At 45.2% G+C, this 22,374-nt stretch overlaps 1 protein-coding gene across 5 annotated transcripts in view; it reads left to right on the top strand.

The window, feature by feature from the left end:
* CHDH (choline dehydrogenase) overlaps positions 1-22,374 on the top strand; it is a 57,470-nt gene that overhangs the window by 23,243 nt on the left and 11,853 nt on the right. For all 5 annotated transcript variants that reach the window (XM_029600895.1, XM_029600891.1, XM_029600892.1 and 2 more), the window contains 5 exons: positions 6,425-6,576; positions 14,150-14,279; positions 16,184-16,318; positions 18,891-19,033; positions 20,108-20,210. In XM_029600895.1, coding sequence (XP_029456755.1) covers positions 6,425-6,576; positions 14,150-14,279; positions 16,184-16,318; positions 18,891-19,033; positions 20,108-20,210 — 663 coding nt within the window. The remainder of the gene's footprint in view (positions 1-6,424; positions 6,577-14,149; positions 14,280-16,183; positions 16,319-18,890; positions 19,034-20,107; positions 20,211-22,374) is intronic.

Here is a 22,374-nt window from a genome sequence, read left to right as displayed (position 1 = left end):
GGGAGTGGACAGTGGAGTGCCTCAGGGATCTGTATTGGGACCCTTACTTTTCAATATATGATCTGGAGAGAAATACAAGTGAGGTAATCAAATTTGCAGATGATACAAAATTGTTCAGAGCAGTTAAATCACAAGCAGATTGTGATAAATTGCAGGAAGACCTTGTGAGGCTGGAAAATTGGGCATCAAAATAGCAGATGAAATTTAATGTGGATAAGTGCAAGGTGATGCACATAGGGAAAAATAATCCATGCTATAGTTACACAATGTCAGGTTCCATATTAGGTGCTACCACCCAAGAAAGAGATCTAGGTGTCATAGTGGATAACACATTGAAATCGTCGGTTCAGTGTGCTGCGGCAGTCAAAAAAGCAAACAGAATGTTGGGAATTATTAGAAAGGGAATGGTGAATAAAACGGAAAATGTCATAATGCCTCTATATCGCTCCATGGTGAGAACGCACGTTTAATACTGTGTACAAGGGGAATGGAACAGTTACCTTATGAGGAAAGACTAGGACTTTTAGCTTGGAGAAGAGATGACTGAGGGGGGATATGATAGAGGTGTTTAAAATCATGAGAGGTCTAGAACAGGTAGATGTGAATCGGTTATTTACTCTTTCGGATAGTAGAAAGACTAGGGGGCACTCCATGAAGTTAGCATGGGGCACATTTAAAACTAATCGGAGAAAGTTCTTTTTTACTCAACGCACAATTAAACTCTGGAATTTGTTGCCAGAGGATGTGGTTAGTGTCGTTAGTATAGCTGTGTTTAAAAAAGGATTGGATAAGTTCTTGGACGAGAAGTACATTACTTGCTATTAATTAAGTTCACTTAGAGAATAGCCACTGCCATTAGCAACAGTAACATGGAATAGACTTAGTTTTTGGGTACTTGCCAGGTTCTTATGGCCTGGATTGGCCATTGTTGGGAACAGGATGCTGGGCTAGATGGACCCTTAGTCTGACCCAGTATGGCATATTCTTATGTTCTTATGTACATTGGCTTCTTAGTGCTATAATAAAATAAAGCATGGTTTACAATAGGGGTCCCCTGACTATGGCCTGCAGGCCAAATCTGGCCTGCTGAGCTTGTTTTACTGGCCCGGCCTCTCAAGCATTTTTCTAGCACAGCTGCATCAGGCCCACAGAATAGGTTTTTTTTGTTTTTAATGAATGGTGGGGGCAGAAAAGATGGAGGGTTGCCCAGACCCAACCAGCAAGAGAAGAGACTTCGGGACTGGTCCCCGAGGAAAGCCACTGGTGGGGAGGCCAGGTCCCGCCAGTAAGAGAAGAGGTGATAGGACTGGTTGCCTAAGGAAACCACTGCTTGAGGGTGAGTGAAGGAAAGGGAGATGTGGAGAGTGAAATGAGGAGGAGAAGGGAGTGAATAAGAAGGGCAAAAGAGACCTGACCTGAAGGGAATCACTGAGAGTAATGAGTGAAGTGAATGGAGGGGGTGGAGTGGAAGGGAGTAAATGAGAGGGATGGGGAGTAATAAGATGGAAAAGAAAGGAGGGGATGAATAAGAAGGAAGAGAAAGGGAGTGATGGGGTAGAAAGGAGAGGAGGGTGAGAGAAGAAATGAAAAGGAGGGAAAGTGACAGGTAGTGGAAGGGGAGACGGGGTTTTAGTGACCTGGCTAGTTGGGTAGGGAATGAGAAAGGTAGGAAGGGTGGGTGAGAGAGGGAAGGGAGTAAATAAGGAGGGGGAAGAAGGGTGCGAATGGGAGGGATGAGTGAGAGAGGGAAGGGAGTGAATGAGAGGTGTGTGAGTGACATGACAAAAGGAGGGAGGGAATAAGCGGGAAGGAAGTGGGAGGGGGTGAGTGCATGGGAAGGGAGGGGGTGAATGAGATTGTGGGGCAACGCACCCCTCATATACACATGCAAGCATCTCAGGAGACCGATGCAGGGGAAGCTAGGGCGCAAATTTGGTAGGGGTGTGGTAGGGTTGGCAGCTTCCAAGAAATTAAATTATTACTGGCACTTTTTATCTGGTACAACCCTGGGAACCCCCAGCATGCAAACTCTGATGGGATCTCCCACTTGCTCAGCAAACCTCAGTCTCTCTGAGGGGGACCATCCCACCTCCCCCCCCCCCCCCCCCCCCCCCCCCGACCAACCCTCTTGGTGATTTGAAATATCTTATATGGCCCTTCTCTTGAAAAGTTTGGGGATCCCTGGGCTGCAGTGTCTGGAATGGGCAATATTTCACAAGTTCACTCTGCAACCAGTAATGTTCATCTTGCTGCAAAGCCAAGCCCTGGGTGCATCAAAGATTTCAACAGTGATACAAATAACCTCCCATGATACGAAATCTGATGGTTCTCATTATGTGTGTGATGGCTTTTTATGATATCATAACCCAGTGTGGACCAATCAGAGCCCAGCTGCATGAAGTAATTTTTGACATATTAATACAGGGGAATTGCTAAAAAAATAAAAAAAAATTGTGAAGTAATTATGTAACAGTAAAAGATATATTTCATAGGTCAGCATTACTGCTTCTCATGAATACTCTTGAAATATAAGCATAGCTTTCTTTTTAAACTAGAACATGTAACTACGAGAAAACGGCTTACCATAACTGTCCCCCCACATCTTGATTCTTTAATCTGGAAATAAGAGGTAGAGGCGGTAGTTTATCCCATCATCAGAAATTTTACGGCAGTCTGACAAAAAGTAGAGCCAAGATCTGTTTTTGAGAGAGGTTTAGCTTAAACGAGCCCAGCACATCCACAGGACTCCTAAACTGGCTTAAGTGGCTTTTTGTGGTCCTGATCCTTAGATGGCTTCCTGAGCAGCTCTGCAGGTTCATTTAGATGCCCTGCTGTGTGGACAGTAGCTGTTTCAGACACAGTTAAATTGGTGTAATGATCTTAAACTGGTTTAGGAGCTGGAATGTGGACAAGGATTAACCTTCTAGTACAAACAGCTCTCCAGATATTGCTCAACAGACACTCCCAGCACACTGAACTTAGCAGGTAACTTCCACTAATTTAATGTATACACCAGTCAGGCTCCTAGGCTGAATGGAATATTGCTCCAGTCTCTTTCAGCACTTCAGTGATTCTTTCATTCAGCACCGGTATAATCAGTCCCACAGCTATGCTGGTTAACTCCCCAGTGGGAACAGTATTCACTCCCAGACGAGGAGGGGGAGGGGGCACAGCTCACGGTCTCTTAAGCATGGAATGCCAGCTCCAACAGCTGGGCAGTCCTCAAGTTTCCAAAAGTAACTTTGCCGTGTCCAGTAACCCTATTTATAGGCCCAAAGACCAATCTGATTTCCTTGGGGGTGGGATTGCTGGTTCTGATTCCAGGCCTGAACCCAATTTACTAGAGCACCTCAGTGGCAGGACAATCCTTTTATTTTCCCTTACATCAGGACGCATCCGGTTCTTCAGTGTCTGCTTCTGACTAGAATAGTGAACTTTTGTCAAAGAAAACAGGAAATCATATTATCTGACATGAGAGAAGTTGACAAGAAGTAAATGGTTAAAGCTGAAACTTAATCTAAAACCTTCTATACCTAACCAACAATATCAGCCCATGAGGGAAATGTTATTTAAAGGAAAGGTCACTCACAACTGCAAGACAAAGCATGCAAATGAGTGACAGTCTCTGCTTCCAAGAGCCTGAGACTCCCATCATTCAGTTCCCACCGCACTGAAAACCAAGCGGGGAGAGAGTAAGTTTCAGTTGAAAATCACTGTGGAGTCTACCCAGCTGTTAAGCTGAGCAATGGGGAAAGACCCACATTGCTTTCTCCAGAGCTAGTTTATTGCAGTGTTTCTCAGCCTTTTTTCTATCAGGACACACCTGAGATATGATGCCCACATTCATGACACACTGAATACATGACCATCATAGGACTAAATAAACATATACGCTGCATCCACAGGCGTTCCCCATCTTCCTAACACACAGGCCGATACAGTACATTGGACGCCATTGGACGCGCGTTTTCCCTTACCCCTTATTCAGTAAGGGGCCGAAAACGTGCGTCCAACCCACCGAACCTAATAGCGCCCTCAACATGCAAAAGCATGTTGATGGCCCTATTAGGTATTCCCGCGTGATTCATAAAACAAAATGTGCAGCCAAGCCGCACATTTTGCTTTCAGAAATTAGCGCCTACCCAAAGGTAGGCGCTAATTTCTTCGGACACTGGGAAAGTGCACAGAAAAGCAGTAAAAACTGCTTTTCTGTGCACCCTCCGACTTAATATTATGGCGATATTAAGTTGGAGGTCCCGAAGAGTAAAAAAAAAAATTTGAAGTCAGCCCGCGGCTGTCGGATCGAAAACCGGACGCTCAATTTTGCCTGCGTCTGGTTTCCAAGCCTGTGGCTGTCAGTGGGCTCGAGAACAGATGCCGGCAAAATTGAGCATCGGCTGTCAAACCCGCTGACAGCCGCCGCTCCGGGCCAAAAGGAGGTGCTAGGGACGCGCTAGTGTCCCTAGCGCCTCCTTTTGCCTGTTTCTACCGCCGGGCCTCCTTTAAATACAGAATCGCGCACACAGGCGAGTGGCCTGTGCGCACGCCGGGAGAGCGGGCATTTGCCCGCTCTCCCACGGACTTTACTGAATTGGCCCGAATGAGTGCAGAGCAGAACTAAGACATTTCCCGGTACAACTCACTATAAAAAGAAGATATTCTGATTCTGGTGTCATCTTAATAACAGCATCACAAACTCCCTCTACTACCAGGTGCATTGTAAAATAAAACAAACAAACCTAGTCTGTACATATTTATCAAACCTGCCATACTGAAGCTCCAAGAAATGAAACAGCAATAGCCCTACCCATGAAAAGACAGCAGTGCAATATAATACTGAGAAAATACAACAAATAAGACTGATAGAAATCCGTGCATGCTGCTAAATTACCTCATACAGACAGACCTCCCTTCACCTAATATAGAATAAAATAGCACAAATTACAAATGCGTAAACAAAAACTGGAATAGAAACACCAAGATCTTCTGTGTGCAGTGCAAAACTGAAGTACTAGAAACAGAAATATTTCCTCCTACATTAAGCAAAGTTCAAAATAGAAGAAATACATATTCTCAAAACTGGCATATTATGGTTTTTTTACCTGCCTCACTCCATCACCCCTCACTTGTCCCAACTACTCAATCATCCCTTCACATACTCATATCCCTGTCCAACATTTCCAACACCCCCGAGCCCTGCATCCTCTCTCCCAGCCCTTCCCTACCCAGCAGGCCCCACACCTCCATCTCTCCTCCTTTCCCCCACCCCATCCTACCCAGCAGATTCCTGACTCCCTATCTCCCAAGGCCTTCCTGCCTGGCACATTTCCCCCTCCTCCTAGTTCTCAGCCAGCAAAAAAGCCTTCAATCCAGAGTCTCCCTCCCACTTTACCAGCAGCAGATGAGAGCAAGAAGCATTGAGGAGAGGAAGAAGATGAGGCAGCAGCAGTGGATCTATAGAGCATGCACCTCTCTTCCTCATGCTCCTTCTTTCATGTCAATGCCCCATGGGGTGAAGAGAGCATCAGCAGCCTCACTGCCAGGCCCATATGAACAGGAGGTGATATCTCACTCTGATCTGGGTGAAAGAGAAGGGAATAACCTCCCACTGGGCCAGGAAGAGGAGAAGGAAGCAATCAAGGAGAAATCAGCCAACTCCTGTCCAGACTCAAGAGGAAAGAGCAACCTTCTGCTTCGGCTGTGATACACCTGTTGAGAACCACTGGTTTATTGCATGATTGATTTTTTTTTTCTGTTGGATTATTTTGTCTTCTACAATTTGCAGGAAATTAAATCTTTTTGGGCAAAAGATGTGCCATTTCTAAACTGCGCAAGAAAACCAACTTGCAGAATTTTGTTATTGTTGCCCTAAACTTAAATTTTGTCTTAAATGGTTTGGTGAAGTAAGTGAAATAGAAAGGGTTTGCATACTGGAAATGGAAGACAAAATAGATACTTATTGAGAGAGGAATTAGAGGGATTCATTTAAGAAATATATTTTCCATTGGCACATAATGCCTGAATTAGATCCTTAGTCTTTGTAGCTTTGTTGTGTGATTAATGGGCCAGATGAACACCAGAGCATGGAGACATAGGATGCTTACATGAAATGGAGTCTCACAAAGATTAGAAAACACTCAAAATTTAAAACAGATCTATACACTTCATATACAGGAAGAGATCAGGCAAAACAGGCCCATAAACACCTTGCTGGGTAGATTGGATGGGCCATTTTGGTTTTTATCTGCTGTCATTTACTATGTTATGTTACATTTTAGTTGCTGCTTAAGTGTATGTAAAGTTATTAAACAAAGCTTTTATGAAATTTTCCCTTTAAGAAATGTCTTTGAGGATCTGGAAAATATAGTAAGTAATTTTGCTGCATTAAATAAAAACCTTGCACATTTTTTATCCAATTTTGTAGGTTACAGATGGAGTGCAGCTAGTGCTTACCTCCATCCGGCTATTTCAAGGCCTAATGTATCAGCACAAGCTCGAACACTGGTAACCAAAATTTTATTTGAAGGTACAAAAGCCATTGGGGTTGAGTACATCAAAAACAAGCAAAAGAAAAAGGTAAGTGTGAAATTGCTTTATTTTGTTACAAAATTATATCTTCCATTAGAATATTAGTCAATCCCTCAGAAGACTCAATACCACTACCAGCACCACCACATATCAGCCATACATGTCCCGCCCACCTGCACATCACTGAAAACCAGGTTGCAATACTCATCCCCTCTGCACACCTACTCATCCCTGGTCACACACCACCCACATCACAAAAACATAAGTTCTTACTCACAACCACTCTCACCAATGCAAACTATATAACAACACTCACCCCTTACACAACAGTTCGCTCACCCCCAGCAGTACCACATACCATCCACACATGCACCCTTCGCTTCCACATACCTCCAGCTTTACCTTACCACATGCACACGACTACAAACCCAGTCGCAATACACGCCACACACTCGACCCCCACACCACTGAGACCGCCACCACCCATGCACACCCCACGCTTCCACAACCACACACCACCAATGCCCCCTCCACACAAATCCTCTTTGCCACCACACTCCACTCTCACAACCTCAAATCAAGGTAAGCAGCGCAGTACATCTGTGCATGTGTATTCTTATCAGTGCTCATCCAGAGGCCGGCACGCCACCGAAAACAATACAGCAGATCCTGGGCAACGCAGGGCCAGGGTTGGCACAATCTGCTCGGTAGCAGTGGATGGGGGGGGGGGGGGGCAGTAACAGAAAGGTTTCTGGGGATTCCACCAGAAGAAGAGAAAAGAGGAGTAACAGATATAGAAAGGCTAGTGGGGTTTCCCAGGACCCACCAGCGGCAAGAATAGGCCAGAGGTGGAAAGAGAGGAGGGAAGAAAGAGAGTGAGCATTAGTTAGAGCAGTTAAACGGAGTGAATGAGATAGGAGAGGGGGTGAGTTACAGGAATGAGAGAGAGGGGAGGAAGCTGGGTAGGGGAGGAGAAGGAACATGGAGGGGAACAAGTAGAGAATAATAAGAGGAAACTGCTTGCATACACACAGCCTTCCATCCCTCCACCTCCCCTTTACATGCCCCACTGTGCCCTTACCCCTCCACACACACATCCCGCCCACTCCCCACCCCCGTACATACATAGGGGAGAAGGAGAGGAAGTGGAGAGTATGGGGGGGAGGTAGAGTAGGACAAAGTGGAATATGCAGGATGGGGGGGGGGGGAGGAAGCACACACACACACAGCCACCAACCTCCAGCTTGAGCATACCCACTACCCTTTTCCATTCACCTATTCCCCCCCCCCCACACACACACACACCAGCACCACTACTTCATGCAAATCCTGCACTACTCCCTCGCTTCACATCACTTCCCCTCACCTACATCAACAAACTCCCACCCATACACACACATGGGAGGAGGAAGAGGGAAAGTGGAGAGTGCGAGCTGGAAAGAGTGCCGGCACACACCTACACCTACACCACTCCCACCCTCTCCTACCAGCACCTTACGCCACTGCCATCCCCACATACATCTCACCTACACCATCACCCCCCCCCAACATAAATGGAGGAGAAGTGGAGCATGCAAGGGGGAAACAGTGCCCCCACTTACCTACACATCCCCCCCTACCCCATCATACTCCCCACATCAGTGGGGTTGGTGAGCAGGGGCACAGCCCCTAGTATGAAGAAAAAAATACAGGTCAGGGATCAGGAATATTCATATATTAAGAACTGAGTGACACATGCCAATGTCACTGAAACACTACACTTAGGGCCTGGTTCTCTAAGGGGGTCATTTTCAAAAGGACTTATACATGTAAAAGCATACATTATATAGTAGCAATTTTCAAAAGTGCATTTACATGTGTAAAACCCAGTTCTAAGCGCATGAATCCTTTTCAAAATTAACCCCTAAGCTTTTTTCCCCATAGACACAGAATAGTGAATCAGGCCCTTAAATAGCATACGATGCAATCTGTAGTCAGAATACTAAATTAGCATTTCACTACAGCAGAACATTTTGAAAAGCCTTGGTATGGGTTTTAATTAGAGATGCGTGGAACATTTGAAGTCAGACTCAAATCAGTCACATTTCAGATTTTTTTTCTGCACATGCAGGGAAAATTTGTTAAAATTGCCCTAAGCTAATATGGGAAAAATTTGACCCAAATTGATGCGAATGTACCATGGAGTCGGACAATTTGTGGGAATCCCCATTGAGGTCAATAATCAAAAGCCTCCGTGCAAGTAATTTTGGTTTTATGAACATACAAGTTGAGTTTTGAATATTCCCACTCCCTCCCCCCCCGCCAATCTCATAAATTTTGCGTGCCTCGAAATTTATCCAGATGAAAAGGGGCAACAGTGGAGGCGTTCCAGGTACGGGGCTAAACTGTAGCTAGTGAATGCTTTCCGGCTAAAGTTACATGCACAGTGCACAGGTCTGGTCAGAAAAATAGCAGTTCTAACTTTATCCAGATAAGGTTACATCTGTATGTTTATCCAAGAATATTCAGCAGGAGACTTGTGCGTGTAACTTCTGCGGAATATCTGGAAAAAGTTATGCACATAACTTTCTTGGATAAATTTGCTGCTTGCCGTATCTCTGAATATTGAACTCATTGAGTCATCCCTCTGAAGATCTGCAGCAGGCAAACTGTGTTAGTCTGGTGTAGCAGAAATGATACGAGGCGGATGGCCCCTTACCGACTGACTAGTTTATTGAGGCATGAGCTTTCGAGGACAGAGTCCTGCATTTAATGACGTGGACTCTGTCCTTGAAAGCTCATGCCTCAATGAATTGGTTAAATAAATTTGGTTAGTCTATACGGGGCCACCCGCCTCGTGCCATTTTTGCATGCTGCAGCCATCTCAAATCAGCTGAATCTGCTCAGTTTGATGCAGATTCACTGATCGAAAGGGTTCGGTGCTGAAGATATTGTGTTTATTTTCTAAAATTCACCAAAGTAATTTGGCAAAACCATGAACTTTACGATGGGTGCATTGAACTCGTTCCCTAACTTAAGTAAAAATAGTTTTCTGAGGTGGTGTACCTGCTCTGGAGTTAATAGTAATTGTTTATGCTTAAAACAGTGTTTCCTCTTTGTTTCTAAAGTGGATTTCGGGCTCTGCAGGTCTGTCTAGCCTCGTGCCCTTGGAGCTGTTTCCCATACACATCTTTTTGTTTGCGTGGCTTTTAGAAACGTTTTGTGTCAACTAAATTCTATATTCTTAAAAACTGGCAGGATTGCAGATTTATACTGGCATAGTAAAATAAAAATGTATGTTATTTACAATTCTGAGAGGAGACATTTTAAAAATCATTCAAGTGAAAATAAGCATCAGTGTGGAAGTCAAATATTTACAGGAAGGATTAAAGGTTGGATTGGCATTTGTTCTTACTGTGTTGTGAGGACCAAGCAAAGCCACACAAAACAATGTGAAAAGTTTAGTCTATTCATCTGCATCACCTTACAATCTTAGGGGGTAATTTTCAAACAGATTTACATGGGTAAATGTAACTACTGTTGTAGTAATTTTCCAAAGTCATTGATCTGAGTAAAATGCACTTATGTGGGTAAATCCTATGGACAATTCAATGGCATATATTGTAGCAATTTTCAAAAGCCCACTTACATGAGTAAAGTGTAATTACTCATGTAAAACCCAATTTTAAGTGCATACATTCTTTTAAAATCAGGCTCTAAATCTATTGCCTTTTTAACTCACAAGCTGTTAATGTTAGGGGAGTGGACCCTTGTGCTGTGATGAGGTTGGCACGGCTGAATGAGCAAGCCCATCAGGCCCACAAGAATCGCAACCTGTTTTTTGCTGAAGACGTCCACAAAGTCGGATTATGATGACTGCAGTCCAGGTAACTTAGGAACAGTGCGGCAGAGCCCGAGAGTAGCCGGCAGTTAGACACCGTTTGTGACAGATGGCACTCCATTTCGCAAGTTGCAGAGATCCCCAGTCAATATGGGGGTGGTGTTGAATCAACTAAGGCAAGCCCAGGATCACATCATTGATAGCCTTGAGCAAGATATAGAGTCAGATCTATTCCTGATGTAGCAGGCCAGTTCGCATCTGTAGCGGGGCCGTGATTCTGGTAACCTGCCCTGATAAGGGTTCCCCAGATACAGATGAAAACCTGAGGACAGTCTTCAATTAGCTCAGTGAGGATGCCATGTTGGCATATTAATGCCTCATCGATGAAATTTCCGGCCAGGCCAGTGTCCAGAAAGACTTGGATTTGTATGCGGGCATCTCCAAAAGCGAGACAGACTGTATCTAGAATCTGGGGAGAGGTGTGGGATGACCTACGGTGGCCTTTCCTACTAACTCTAGGTCCAGGAGTTTCCCAGCTTGACTGGGTAATTAGCTGCAAAATGCCCGGAACCTGCACAGTATATACAAAGGTTGAGGTGCCTTCGTCACTGACGTTCCACAGGTGAGATCTGCAGGCGATCCACTTGCATGGGCTCTCTGGGTGGCTCACATGGTTCCAGGACTCTGAAGGGAGATACCGGACATTGGAAGTGGGGTGCCATTCGGATGGGATGTCAGATCCGCTCCTGGAAGCGTAGGTCTAACCTGATGGCTAGCCTGATAAGTTCTTCTAAAGTGTCTGGTGGGTCCCGTCCAGTCAACTCATCCTTAATGGGTTTGGATAATCCCTAATGGAAGCTGGTGATTAGGCTGTCATCCCTCCACTGAAGCTCTGAAACCGGTATCTGGAAGTGAATGGTCTATTCCCTGATTGTTCTGGATCCCTGATGGATCTGGAGAAGTTCTGAAGCCACAGAGGAAAACCGACCAGGTTCATCAAATATAAGACATTAGTCTCTGAGGAAGCGGTCAAGATCTTACAGAATCCAGTCCCCTCTCCCACAGGAGAGAGGCCCAGCTGAGTCAGAATAAAGGGATATCTCGGCCTTATCCATGGGGAAGAGGGCAGCTTGGAGTATAAAATGCATGTGGCATTGTTTGATGGAACCCCATACATTCTCATGGATTACTGTGATAGCGGAGCAATGGGGGCAGCTGAGGAATGAGTATTGCCGGAGAAACTGGCACTGGTGGCGGCAGCACTACCAGCAAAGTGGGAGGAGTTAACAGGGCATCCATCCGAGCTGTGAGCCTTTCTAGAACCCCCGTCGCTTGATCCAAGACTCCCTGCTGCTGCTGAATCTGGTGGGCCATACCTGGAATGCTTGTAGAGCAGCTAGGTCCAGAGGGTCCATGGGCTTGGAAATTTGTTAGGAAAGAGGATCCTTGTGCTGTGATGTGGTTGGCATGGTCAAAAGATCAAGCCTGTCAGGCTCACACTGTCAACTGCTTATACCAACTGTGTCCCTTGCAGGTTAGGCCCTTTGGTTCTGATGGCCAGCAGGTCTTAGGTGGGTCCCTGGGGTGGTAGCAAGAACAAGAGTCCAAGGCCAAGTGAAGGTCAGGGCAGGCAGTTGACAGCAAGAACCTGTAGACAGGCCGGAGGTCGGGTCAGGCAGCGGACAGCAAGAACTTGTAGACAGGTCAGAGGTCGGGACAGGCAGCAGACAACAAGAGCCAGTAGACAGGTCGGTGCAGGCAGGGCGAGATCAGATCCAAAGCAGAGGGTCAAGTCCAGGCAGCAGTCGGAGATGGTCAGGATCCAAGCCAAGGTCAATCCAAAGAGTCAAGCCAAGAGAGATGGGGCGAGCCAAGGATCATGACAGGAACAGACCACCACAAGCGGAACCAGGACGAGAAAAGAAGAGACAAACAGGAGCACATGAGCAAGGCAGGAGGCAGAAACACTGGAACATGGGGCAACACAGAGTACAAAGCAGACAAACTCAGGGAGAGAGCAACATGCACACTAAGAAGCAGGATCACTCAGGGAACCTTTTTGCTGAAGCAAGGAGTGCCAAGTGGAATGGGTTTAAATGCCTGAAGTTGGTTGACGTCATCCATGTGAAACACCAGCATGTTCTCGCCGAGGCATGTATATATGTGTATACTTGCATGTGTACCTAAGGCAGGCATCATCAACCATTGGTGGCATTCTACCACAAAGAAGGAGCTGCGAGCCAGTGAGCATGGCGGTTTGGGGGGCTACCAATGGGCCACGGTTTGTAACAGTTAATTATTGTATCATGGTAGCCCAATTTTACCTTATCCAGACTGAAATCCTGGGTTCCACAGGGCACTTCACATTTTAAGTGAGCTAAAAATTGGCAGTTCAATTGTAGTCTGTGGGTAAGGAAAAGATCACTCCATAATGCAAAGTTTCTGCCTGGTTTGTTCATGCACCTCCATGGGTCTTCTTGTCATTCTGACGGTCAGTGTTCCTACAAGCAAAAATAAATATAGAAACTAAATATATCCACCTACTTATTATGCATTGTACATACTGGGTGTAATTTTGTAACGTCGTGCATAAGTTAGACTGCACATAAATCCGCTTTGAAAATTATTCCGGCAGAATTACACACACACTATTTGATGTGTGTAGTTATACTGAGATAATTTCCATTCATACTTTTTAAAATAAAAAAGTATACACTTAAGTTTTAACCCTGGACAGACTCCACCCCCTAGAAGGCTTCTCCCTTATGAAGGTAAAAGTATTCCCATACAGGGTGCATGCACAATTTTATGTGCATATTGGTTGCACAGTTTTCTGAAGGGCCATTTCTGCTGGCCAAGCACTACTTTGCTCCAATATAGATCAGCATTTAAAATGAAGATGTAATTATTGTTATAGTTCTAACAGATGCACAGTGGCCACTATCCACAGTATACATACCTAGCCAAATTAGCAATACATAGCAATGTGTTCAGTTCATCCTCTATTCGGTCAGTTATCCTTGCAGTAGCAGACATTAAACTCATATTCATGGCAAACAAAATTTTGAAAAAGGACCCAGCATATGAACCATCAAAAATACAGCGGAAGGCTGAATAGATATCTCCCTAGGAAAACTGCTGCAATACCTCTTTTGTTTATATGCTGCCAAGAAGAGAACAAGATCCTTCTCTTCTTGATGTAGGAGGCATCATCAGGAATGGGTTGGAGGAGGTGTCTAAAACTGAAGCAGTAGAAAATGTGGGCTCTCCATTCCTCCCTAAAAGGGCACTGTATCAGGAGGTTCCTGTCTTCAAAAATATTGTTCATCAGTCTTTTTAGAAATTATTGTTGTAATGTCAGACACTACTCAATAGTAAGTCAGAGAGTGCCGGAAATGTAATAATTAAAAAAAAACAACCAGCTGGCATGTCAATCAGAGCTGCAGGATCTAGGGTTGTGTGACTCCTTATTTCTCTCTGGCGCTGTCCTGTCAGCACTGGAGGAAAATGCTGGAAACTGGGATAGTCTTGGCCATGTCCCTCGAGCCTTTTTCTTTTGCATTACAGCTTCTTTAAAATAGTAAATTAAAAAAAAAAATAATAATCGGGCAGCACTTGAGTGCACACGAATATCTAAAAGGGATGCCAAGCTGTGTACAAAAGATATCTTTTTCATGTTTAAATGTTTTACCATTTTAATTATTTTTTATGGTATAGGCAGATAATAAATATTTTAATAAAGAAACCATATGCTTAATTGTGGTATACTGAGCATGCTCTGTCCGTTTTCCAACTGTTCAGGCTTTTGCCAGTAATGATGTGATTTTGAGTGGTGGAGCCATTAATTCTCCTCAGCTGCTCATGTTGTCTGGGATTGGAAATGCCGACGACCTGAAAAAATTGGGGATCCCGGTTATTTGTCATCGTCCAGGTAACTCTTTTCTTTTATCCCAAATTGTCAATATTTCAATACAATATGTGACATTTTCTAACACAAGTTCTAATGTAGTTATACATAGCGATTCTCTCCAAATTCATACTATGGTGTAATTTTGCTGTGCTATTTTATTTGGTTTTAGAAGCTGGACAGGTCAAGCCCCTATTGCTGAACAAGGCAATCGCCATATTATTATTCTTTCTTTATATTATTTATATTCCGTTTTTAGCCATTTCAAAGCGGATTACATGTAGGTACTGCAAGAGGCGGATTGTGTGGTAATAGGCCATGCATTTAAATCGCCTCTTTGACCAGCTATTGTAACTTCATTCAAGACTGATCTTTTGATATGAAAACTTGGAGTTTCTCAATATGTTAAGATTTTTAGAAGATTAATCAGTAAATGCCCCAGCAAGGATGGACTGGGAGAGCCTGAAGTTAGATCTTGAAAAGTTAAAGGAAAATGGAGTCAGGCTTGATTAGTATCTGACTAGGAGACTGGACAGCCTGAATTAAATTCAATGTGTACAAGTCCAAAGAGATGTACACAGGGAAACTTAAGCCCAACTTCAGGTACACAATGCTGGCTTCTATATTAGGAGTTGTCAGCCAGGAAAATGATTTTGTTGGACAACACGTTGAAATCCTCAACTCAGTGTATGGTGAAAGTTAAAGATAAAAAAAAACAAAACCAAACCCCAAATAGACTGTTAGGAATGATTTGGAAAGTAATGAAGAATAAAATGGAGAATGTTCATAATGCCTTGTATACTGTAGATCCATGTTGTAATTACACCCCATCTCAAAAAAGACATAGTAGAACTTGAAAGGTATAGAGAAGGGCAACAAATATTATAAAGGGAATACAACGGCTCCCCTCTGAAGAGAGGCTATATAGGTTAGTGTGCTTCATTATGGAAAAGAGAAGGCTGGAGGGGCATATGATTGATAAAATCATGAATTGGGTGGATCGGGTAAATAGGGGATGGTTGTTTTTACCCTTCCAAATAATACTAAAACAAGGAGACGCTCCATGAATCAAACAACCAACAAATTTAAAACAAATTGTAGAAAGTAACTTTTCACTCCATGCACAATCTAATGTCTTGCCAAAGGATGTGGCCGAGGTGGCTGGCATAATGCAGTATAAAAGAGGTTTGGACAAGTTTCTGGAGGAAAAGTCTACAAAACATTATTAACGATAGATGCCGAGAAATGTCCGTTGAAATGCTTTATTAGGAGACTTGTCAATCCAATACAAAGAAGCCCGACTCAGGCCGAGTTTCGCCCTGCACAGGGGCTGCCTCAGGCGCTACAATAAACAAATGACGATTACAACTTAACAATACAAGACAAACATAATTTGCCAAATAAAAATAAATATAAAATCATAATAAATAAGCCTGAGTTGGGCTTCTTTGTATTGGATTGACAAGTCTCCTAATAAAGCATTTCAACGGACATTTCTCGGCATCTATCGTTTGTGTTTCCTCCACGGCTTTTTTAGATCGCCTACCTCCTTGTTTTATCAATACAAAACATTATTAGCCAGGTAGTCTCGGGGAAACCATTACTTATTCCTGGGAGATAGATCCACTTTTTGGGATCTGCCGGCTACTTGTGACCCGAACTAGCCACGGTCTGTGACAGGATGATGGGCTCAACGGACCTTAGTCTGACCCAGCATGGCATTTCTTATATTCTTCTGGTTGGGGGACGACCAGGGGAAATCAGGTGATGTGGGCTACAGAAGGCAATGGGAAACCTCTGGAGAGGGTGACAGGCGCCAAGGTGGGCTGTGATTGCCTCACCCTTGTTGCTCAGAAATGGGTAGAAAGAAGATAGGAAATGCACCAACAGTATACACAAATTGAATTTGCTCCTTGCCTTTCCTCCAGGAGTAGGTCAGAATCTCCAGGATCATCTGGAAATGTACATACAACAGCAATGCACTGAGCCCATCAGTCTGTACCAGGCACAGAAACTGCTGAAAATGATTCCAATTGGTTTGGAATGGCTCTGGAGATCTACAGGTATGACCATGTTCATCCATTAAGTATTGGAGAATTTGTTTCTCCCTTAAACGCGTACCAGCGAGGTAACTGCTTGTCAACATCTTGTGCATTTTGGGGGTAATTTTTAAAAGGGCATATGCATGTAAGTTGGCTTTGGAAAATTACCTGGTGGGGACTGGACGAGTTGAGTTATGCACGAGCATAACTCAATTATGTGCAGATTTTTCTCCACACAGTAGGCGTTCCAGGAGGCAGAGTTGGGGCAGAGAATGCATTCCTATGCATAGTTTGTTTTTGGATATATACACACATGTGTACACAGAATGTTGCATGTGTGTACACACTTATTGGGACAACCTGCATGTTTTCAGAGAGAACGTGTGTGCAGAAGTCTGCTTTGAAAAATGACCCTCCCCAATGCATAGACTGAGTCCCTACTGAATTTAACAATGGTTAAGGCAGCAGTTTAAACACTCAAACTCAGGAACTCCTTCTAGTATTGATGCACAGACATGCAATGAGAACCTCTACGGGGAGAAGCAGCATTACACTAAACAGAAGTGAGACTGTTTAATTTCTCCTTCTTAGGGACATCCATCTCCCAGAACAACTGAGGAGCAGAGTCCAGGTAAAACAATATTTTTGCAGTGTTCGCTGATGACGTGGAAGTAAGCCAAGCAACCCCTAACCTTCTGAACCTCAGCGAGCCATTTTATATCCAGTTGAAAGGGATAGAGCATCTAGTTTGTCTTGTTCAGACTCCCTCCCCACAGATTTTTACTGGCTATGATTGTGTTCCATCTTTCCTCTTCACTGACCTCTGTACTTGGTGGGGTCAGAAAAGTACTTGGAGAAGCCTGAGACTAACAGCAAGAGAAAGCTGTGCCTCTTTTTCAGACAGTTCTGTAAACTGCTGACCTGTCTCATACAGGGAAGGTTCCCTAGGGTGTGCTAAGACTAGGCTGCTCCAGCATTCATACGTGATCCTACTATATTTGTTAAAGTAGTGTGGTTGCCGTCTTAGCCCACAGGACCTTTCTTACTTTTCTAGTTAAAAGAGACTGATTATAGACCCTTTAGTCCGGGTCTTAACCTTACAATATTAGTGCAATGTTATTTCATTCCCAATGCACCCTAAATATATTAATTTGAAGTGACAAATCCAGGGTAAACTGAGGGAGCACTGAGAGCTACCCTGCACTGCATACTGTGCTCCGACCTCATCCTGAGATATCATATAGAAGAGGATAAGTTTATAACATCGTGCATAAGTCAGCTGGCAAATATGCACGCAGCTTACAACCAGTTTTCAAAGCGGACTTGCATGCCTAAGTGCGCTTTGGGAATTACCCCTGCAAACCTGTGTGCACACAATTACACCTCCTCTTTGGGGTCTGGCGTTTTTGCCAAGAGAATTTACGCGCATAGTTTTTTAAAATAAAAAATGTGAGTGCACACGTTCCAACCCTCCCTAGACTCCATCCCCTTGAACGCCTCTTTCCTTTGCACATAAACGTGCTTGAAGCGAGTGTGCATAAATCCTTGTGCATATTGTTAATACAATTTTCTAAAGTGCCATGTCTGCAGGTAAAGTACTACTGTACCCACAAAATCCCTTTCATAATTACCCTCAAAATATATGGTGGTTTTCAAGGATAAGTGATGAATAATTGTTTAAAATAATGGCTAGGCCTGGGGAGCGGGAGTTTTTCCATTGTGGTGTGGCATACTTATGTAATGCAGATTAGTGTATCCGCAGGAGAAACGTCTTACATAATACAAATGTTACCCCGGGTAAAAGGAATGCAGCAAATTTGTCATCCCAAGCTCTGGAAGAGGCAGAGTTGAATTGTAACTATAAGATTCTATTATAAAGCATATGTACATGTAGGTTCATTTCTCATTTGTAGCTGTCGAATGAGATTTTAAATAGACAAAAAAAAAAAAAGCTGCAGTGGGAATGTGCTGCTGCCTTGGGGGCACACGGTGGAGGGTGTCCTTGTCTTAGGAGGAGTTGCCAGACACCCCTGGCACTTTGCAGTCACTGTATGGCTTGCTGCATGCTTTTGAGTGTGTGTCATCTTTCCTTTGATTTTCTGACTAGTGATGGTCTCCAGCCCCAACTCCCTCCCAACAAGTTGCTAGTTCTACCCCCTAGGGTGCCCCAAATGCCGTTTCCCATGCTACAGCACTGGTTCAGAGACTTCAGTAAAAGTGAAGATGAATTAACTGAATAAGCTTAGGAGATGCTCAAAAATCACAAAACTCTCTAAATGGTACAAAAGGCTATGCCAATTGGAAAACCATTAAAAAAAAATCTGCTCCCCCCCATTCATAATATTTATGCCCCATAAGAGCAAAAAAATATATAAAATATGAATATGCCATAAAGAAAGCAAACATATATAAAAGGACCCGTGGAGGCCTTGAAAATTCTTGTACAACGAGATCTTTTTTTTTTTTTTTTTTGCTGGCTCAGTAGGAGGCACCACAGCGTACAGAGTCTGTAGTTTTCCCCAGGATCTGTACGTCTGACAGAAGTCTGCAGCGAGGCATGATCTAAGCTTTCTCCTACTTCTCTGGTCCACAGGTCAGGGCGCTACCGCTCACTTAGAGTCCGGGGGCTTCATCAGAAGTCGGCCAGATGTACCTCACCCAGACATTCAGTTCCATTTTCTGCCATCTCAAGTGATTGATCATGGTCGTGTCCCACCCAAACTGGAAGCCTATCAGGTGAGTTGCAGGCGCTGCGGTGAGCCTCACATCTTGTCATGGGGCATGCTTTTCATCTTACCTGCAGCGGGAGCTTGGAGAGGCTGGCTTGCCTGACCACTGTTGCATTATGAATACAATGCTTTTAGCTGTATTTCCTGAGAAGTTTGCCACATTTTGGCAGGCATATACATGTTATGCCCCAAAACCGGATTAAAAGTATGGTTTCTGTCTTTGTTCCTTGCTCCTCCCATTCTTCCCCTCCTTTAGATATCCCAACAGCATACTTGGACAATGCAGGGACACTCGATGGTGTGGGGCTTGATGGAAAAGTCTCTTCCGAAAGCACCACTTGTTGCTGCAGTAGTAGCAGGGACTCCTTCCTTCCTCAAAACTGAGAATGTGCCACCTCAAGGGCATGCCTGAGCCCCACTGGCTTCATTGGGCAAGAGACTCAAACTCGAGCATTTCGTACTTTAAAGCAAAATTCCAAAGTGGCTAACCCAAGGGACAGCTGAAGCAAACCCTTGGGCATAATAGCAGTATATGCTATTAGGAAGACGTTTATAAAAATCATATTCCATTTTATTGACAGCAGGGTACATACGAGGAACTGTGTGTTCTTTCCCAGATGGAGCTGTATCCTTGATAGGTTCCAGTTTGATAACTGGAGACAGCCTTTGGAAATAAAGAGAGAAATAAATGCGTTTCATTTTTTTTTGTCGCTCACTTTTATTTCCTCTCTCTCCCCTCCTCCAGCATGCCTTGCCTGGGTCCCTTTGCTGGCCCAGGACTGAAGGAGAAGTCACATCTAAGACTGAATCACTCAGTGCTTCTCTGAATCCTGCAGGGATCGCCCTTTCCCACCCCAGCATCCTAAAACAGCAGCTCCATGATATCCAGACAGCTTTCACTTTAAGGGGGCATTAGTTTTGCCTCTGCATGGTAGTTTTACATGCTGACAGGTATGCAGATCTAGAGGACTTTCAGAGCCTGCTTTAACTGTTTACAAGGATGCCACAGAGCTACCTAGAAGAAAGCCTTTGAGCACTAAATAACCCTGGGGAAACCATTTCTTTGCTGGGTCTGTTACAGGTCCATGTTGGAACCATGAGGAGCACAAGCGTAGGCTGGCTGAAACTGACGAGCGCTGACCCCAAAGACCATCCTATTATTGAGCCCAATTACATGTCAACAGGTAAAAGGTCCACTAACACGATCTTTTTGCTTCCAAAGGAGCATTGGAGGTGGTGTGATGTGAGATTTTATCTTCACAAAAATGTTTAAAAAAAAAAAAAAAAAAATTCCCTGGTCGTACCCGGATCAGTCCAGACTGTGGGTTGAGCCTCCTTTCCAGCAGGTGGAGACAGACTAAAACTGAAAGGATATCCTATATGAGGACAGAGCCTATCCTGTAACCCTTCAGTATTTGTCTGTCTCTAGTAGGTGCAGCACGTCTCCCTTCGGTCTCCTGATCTAGGTTAGTCAGCCTTCTTTCTCTTCCTTCCTTCTGGGATCAAGCAAGTACTTATTCCTTAGGGATTTTGTAGTTGTTTTCTTCCTGTTAAAATAAAGTTAAAAAGTTTAGTCAGGAAGTTGTGGATTTTTTCTTCAGGAGACTGTTCCGATCCCTGGCTCTTGCCGGACTCAGGGGGGCTTTGTCCCTTGTGCAGTGCATAGCCTGTGTCCGTTACCCGCTTCCAGGTGTGGGGGACCGAGTCTGTCCAGGGCTCGTCTCCCCCCCCCCCCCCAGCTGCCGAAGGGTCTTAATGTTACACTGCTGTGCTCAGTTTATTTACAAAAAAGTGAAACAGGCTTAAGTTTAAAAGTGCTCCCAGTGCTTTTAATACTTACCTACAGCAGCAGACCAATATTCTGTGTCTTTCTCCCCCACCTGGGCTTGAACCGGCAGCCAGACAGGCAGGAGTCAGCCAGTTTCCCCCTGCTTCACTCTGGGCCTCCAGGCTGTCAAATCAAACTTTCTCTGCAGCCTTTTTTTCTTCAGAGCGGCGCTCTCTTTGCCGTGGCAGGCAGCCTGCCTCTTCTCTGCCAGCCCCTTCTTTTTATTTTTTTGCGAGGGGACCTCTTCTCTGCCTCCCTGCCGTGTGGGATAGGTCCCTCCTCGGCAAGGCTGGCAAATTTAGCCCAGGGATAGACTCCCCAGAGCTTGGCCAGGCCGTTCCTGGGTCGGGAAAGCCCGGGAACGGCAGCCATTTTGGATTTTTTCGGCTCCGTTTTCAGAACTCCCTGGGGCTAGGGGGGGGGGGCGATTATTTTGCAGCTACCCCACGATTTCAGCCCCCTGGCCCCCCAGGATGGGTTTTCTGTCACCCTCTCGCCTCTCCCTCCCCCTCCCCCACCCGGGACTTCCAGGGCTCGTTTTGTATCTGATTTTGCCCTCCTCCTGCGAAGATTTTATTTAGCTAGCCTGCAGGAGGAGGAGGAAGATTCCCCTCCCTTGCCCCCCCCCCCTCCCAGCAAAAAAAAAAAAATTCCTCGCTCCGCGCCGTTGACGGTTAGACCGGCTGCAGAGCCTCCGGGGTCCCTTGGGGCGCGGGTGGTCCCGGGGGTGCCCCTCCCCCGACCTCCCGGTGGATCCGGTACCCCCGGATCCTGCTGCCAATCCGGATGCGGAGGATACCTTTCCACCCCTGGAGGGGGACGACCCCAGGGTCTTTGGACTCCCTTACGGCCTCTTTGCCCAAGGATATGGACCCTGGCCTGGCGGGAATCAGGGATCCAGCAATCGCCTTCCCCTCTCATCCCACGCACAAGTTGTAGTGCCTGCGGGAATGGAACACTCTCGAGACGGGACTCTAGGCGGGCCGTACACTAGATAAGCTCCCCCTCCCGGAGGTATGCTTAGATTAAAAACAAAAAACACAAGACAATAATCCCTCCAGGGACTACTTATGCGATCACAATACAGGAAGGTTTCCCGGCTTTTAAAGCCGCACAGGTCCGCATGCTCAAGGCTCATGTGATGCGCATTTTTGATGTCCTGGCGCTGGGGGTGCGTGCGCCTATTTGCAGCAGTCTCATGCTGCGGGCAGGTCTCAGGTGGGTTCAAAGTTGCTCTGCACCCGGGACCCCCCGTGGGCAGAGGCTGCACTTACGACCTTCTCCACGTCCAGGCAAAAGCGATGGCCAAACAGCTCCTCTTGCTGCACCATTGGTCGGCTGATCCGTCCTCCAAAGCCCTATTGGGCACGTTGCTGTTCAAAGGTAAGCTGCTCCTTGGCAAGGGCCTTGAGAAAACTATGGATTCCTTGGGGGAAAGTAAGGTCCATAGGCTTCCGAAGAACCGTCCGAAACCATCCCGTTCCTTTATACCCTCTTGTCCACGTTATCTGGGCCAGAGA

This window comes from Rhinatrema bivittatum, chromosome 4 (genome assembly GCF_901001135.1).
Source record: "Rhinatrema bivittatum chromosome 4, aRhiBiv1.1, whole genome shotgun sequence".
In the NCBI taxonomy this organism is placed as follows: Eukaryota; Metazoa; Chordata; class Amphibia; order Gymnophiona; family Rhinatrematidae; genus Rhinatrema; species Rhinatrema bivittatum.
Note: the sequence above shows the minus strand (reverse complement) of the source record. Positions and strands in the feature narration are given on the sequence as shown.